Source organism: Physeter macrocephalus, chromosome 20 (genome assembly GCF_002837175.3).
Source record: "Physeter macrocephalus isolate SW-GA chromosome 20, ASM283717v5, whole genome shotgun sequence".
Lineage (NCBI taxonomy): Eukaryota > Metazoa > Chordata > Mammalia > Artiodactyla > Physeteridae > Physeter > Physeter macrocephalus.
Window position 1 is genome coordinate 56,222,388 of NC_041233.1, and position 3,626 is coordinate 56,226,013.

The 3,626-nt window shown below is 39.9% G+C and overlaps 1 protein-coding gene across 1 annotated transcript in view; it reads left to right on the forward strand.

The window, feature by feature from the left end:
* The first annotated feature begins 1,031 nt into the window (after positions 1-1,031).
* ABCC2 (ATP binding cassette subfamily C member 2) overlaps positions 1,032-3,626 on the forward strand; it is a 68,481-nt gene continuing 65,886 nt past the window's right edge. Inside the window, exons 1-2 of the mRNA XM_007108787.3 lie at positions 1,032-1,064; positions 2,678-2,851. Coding sequence (XP_007108849.1) covers positions 1,032-1,064; positions 2,678-2,851 — 207 coding nt within the window. The remainder of the gene's footprint in view (positions 1,065-2,677; positions 2,852-3,626) is intronic.

Below are 3,626 nucleotides of genomic sequence, written 5' to 3' on the forward strand. Positions count from 1 at the left end.
CTCTGTAGGTAGTCTGTATATACCCAGAGAGCAAAGTGGTTTTTTTTGTGTTGACAACCAAAATGGCTCTGCATGATCCTCCAAATGATGGTGTTTACATTTTAAGATGTTGGCAAGCATGTCTGGCTGCTATTATTTTAGGGTGTCCTGAGTTTAAAAGGACATATGCTTTATTAGGGTAAGTGGGTAATGGGGAGTGGTTCTCTAATGGGTATAGAGTTTCAGTTTAGAAACACTTAGAAATGGTTAGGATGGTAAATTTTACATTATGCGTTTTTTACCACAATACAAAAATTTGCTTTAAAAATATTATTACATAAATAATACCTGATAATTATGGAAACATCAATAAATACAGACAAGCAAAAAGGAAAATAAAATCACCGACAATCCTAACAGCTGAGATTTCTTATTGCATAAATACATAAATGCATAAATTATGTGTACGTTCACATTTGGATTTGCTGCTTAATAACCTGACTTTTTCAAACAAAGTTTACACTATTTTCAACCATGTTTTAAGTTCTATGTTCTTAATTGAAAATGCAGAGAAGTAGGATGTTTCACATTTCTGTAAACTGTAAGGCCTCAAGACAGAAGTGCAGTGGCACGTTTAGGGGTACATGCCCCTCCATTGATGCTTCTGTGTTTAGGTCATGTGTCCTCAGGAGAAAGAAAGGTTCCCCAACTCCTGGTTTGTCAGCCAGCTCTACTGACATCTTTCAGTAGTTCCTTTTAAGTATGAACCCATCTACAGAGGCTTCTGGTACCTTGGGAACTGGTGTGTCTACCTGTCCCTGGGGCTCTTCAGTCACATGTCTATCCACTGGGGTAATGTAAATATGTGTCTCAGCAAGGTTAACGATTAAATTGTTGGGATGAAAGGTCAGAAGGCCTGCCTTTGGAACATCAGAACATCAGAATGGGAGATAACATGTTGCTACTTGCCTTCGACCTTCTCTGAGGAAAAGAGTAAGTAAGAAACAACACAGTCATACAAGAGTCTTCATTCCAGAAGTGATCTAGGAATCATGCTGGAGAAGTTCTGCAACTCTACTTTTTGGGTAAGAAATTACACTTGTCCTCACTGTTGACTCTTCTCAACTCGGAACAAGTAGTAGATTAGCCTAGAGTGACCACTAATAAGAACTAGAAAAGTTAGATGTGCAGTTGGTCTAAAGTTCAGGGTTTCTTTCTTTTTTTTTTTTTAAGTTAAGTCATAATATCTCCCTAGGATATTCTATGTGGGAGAGATAATATATTTCTGCTCTAAAATATGTTTATTGTATCTCACACTCTTTTCTCTTTTCTCGGACTAGGTAGCTGCAAAATGTCCTTCTCTAAAGAGAAATATGGGAAAGGCTTCCAATTTCATCAGTGTTAGGAGGGGGAATTGTTGTTTGTGGAGTATTAGGACAAAGAGAAGTTCTATGATTGAGTCTTGCTGAGAAATGTTGATGTTGAAATAATACTGACATGTTCTAGAGGAACTGGCAATTAGTGATGTGACTAGAAGTTGAGGCTAGGGATGCAAATTTGGGCATCCTGAGCACTGAAACAAGTTTTGAACCATTAAAGCAGAGAATTCAAAACAGTGAGCATCAGGACCAAATGGTTTAGTGGAATAGAAATTTAGGGATTTTGAGGAAGTGTGGTCTGCAGACTCCTAGGATCAGAATCATCTGGAGTGCTTGTTAAACTGGTTTAACTGTCTTAGGTAATTCTTCTGAATTCTAAAGTTAGATAATTTTATGGAGAGAGGAGAAGAGCAGGAATGAGATAGCAGAGCAAGTGGACAGCACTTCCCATCCTAGAAAGAACCTGGACCCAAGGCCCTCGAGGCCAGGACATGTATACCACAGGAAGGTGGGGCTTAACATGCCCCAGGATCTCACCAGGCCATCTCAAGAGAATTCTTTCTGAGGATCATCTGACAGATCATCTTGGTCAGGGCACCACAGTCTTTAAAGCGTCTGTGCAAACAGCTGAACAAAGCAAAAAATATTGGTAAGAAGAGAATAATCTACCCTCACATGACTCAGATGTAAGAACTGGTGCCCCACCTTCACCTCACAAGATATTTCTATTTATTGCAGAATGCAAAGACCAGTAGAAAACTTGCTGGGAATAAACCTTCCCTCCAATGTGCCACTGCTGCTCCTGTACCTAAGGCCTCTTCACTATCTGACTTAAGCCCCTAGGGCTATAGGAGATTAATTGCCAAAGTGTGACTAAGCATTCTGCTACCTTCAGGTTAGGTTTGAGTGTCTGCCAGTGAGTTCAATCAATGCTAAAAACTAGAATAAGAAGTTTTTATATCCCAGGACTGTTTTCCCCTTTGGGTTGAGGAATGGTCCCTCTTCTTCCCACAACTTGGCAAATGTGGTGGTGAAATTAAATCATAATAGGTGGTGGAGAAATTCACTTAGAATCACAGAAAGAAAGGTTTTTAGAGGGTGGATTGGTTAGAAAAGTCACTAAATGACATTTAATGGTGAATTTATATCAATGGAGTTGAATAGGAAAATACAGCTAGTTAAAGGGTCAGGCTAAATATGGATATAGAACTGGGTTAAAATTGTTTGGAAGCAAGGGTAGGGATGGGTGTGGGCTGGGGGCTGGTATTCTCTTTTTTAAAATGCATGTATCCAACAATCATTCCATTTTGGTCCCCCAGAATTCCTCATTCCTGGATAGCCCGGAGGTGGACCTGCCACTTTGTTTTGAGCAAACTGTTCTGGTGTGGATTCCCTTGGGCTTCCTTTGGCTCCTGGCCCCTTGGCAGCTTCTCTATGTGTATAGATCCAGGACCAAGAAATCTTCTATAACCAAACTCTACCTTGTTAAGCAGGTATGGGAACCCCACTATTTTCTAATTAATTTTGTGGTACACAATAGAGACATTTTCTTGGTGGTTCAAGTGTCTTCTTCTCTGTCTTTAACCAGCTTTTCCAGGTAGAGCCATGCTCTGGATGTCCCTGTCTCCACCTGTCCTATGCCTCATTGGCCTCCTGCTATACTTCTTAGTTAAGTTACTTTGATTCTTGCATAAGAATAATGACTCTTAAATCTTATGGATATTGGACTCTGGAAACACCAATGATGAGTAATCAGTCAGTTGAATAGTTATGGTCTTTTCAGCATTTGAGAAGCAAATGCTGGATTATCTATCTTTAAGCTGTTCTAATTAATCAGGAGACTATAATTCAGTTGGCATCTACATGAGGTAAAAATGAACTATCTAATGTGTCCTCTGCTCCATTCAGCCAATCCAAACATTGCTCTTCTCCCCAGGCTTGGATCTGAAATAGGGCTTCCATTTTCCCAAAGTCAACCCTGAGTCTGGATGGTCGCTCAAAGTAGAGGGAGGAAGGGTGTGTGCTCACGGTGATATGCCTGAGTAGGGAAATAATGGAAAGAACAGGGGCTGCAGGAGGAATGAGGGTAGGAGCCTCTCAGCCAGCTGCACTGATTAATGCAGAGAAAGTCTTGTGAGAATCGAAAGATCCTCAACTGAGATTGTAAGACTACCTCTTAAAATCTATCATCTGCTTCTTTTCACTAGGTTTTTTTCTATCTGTCCTGATTTTTTTTTTTTTTTTTTTTTTTTTTTTTTTTTGCGGTAC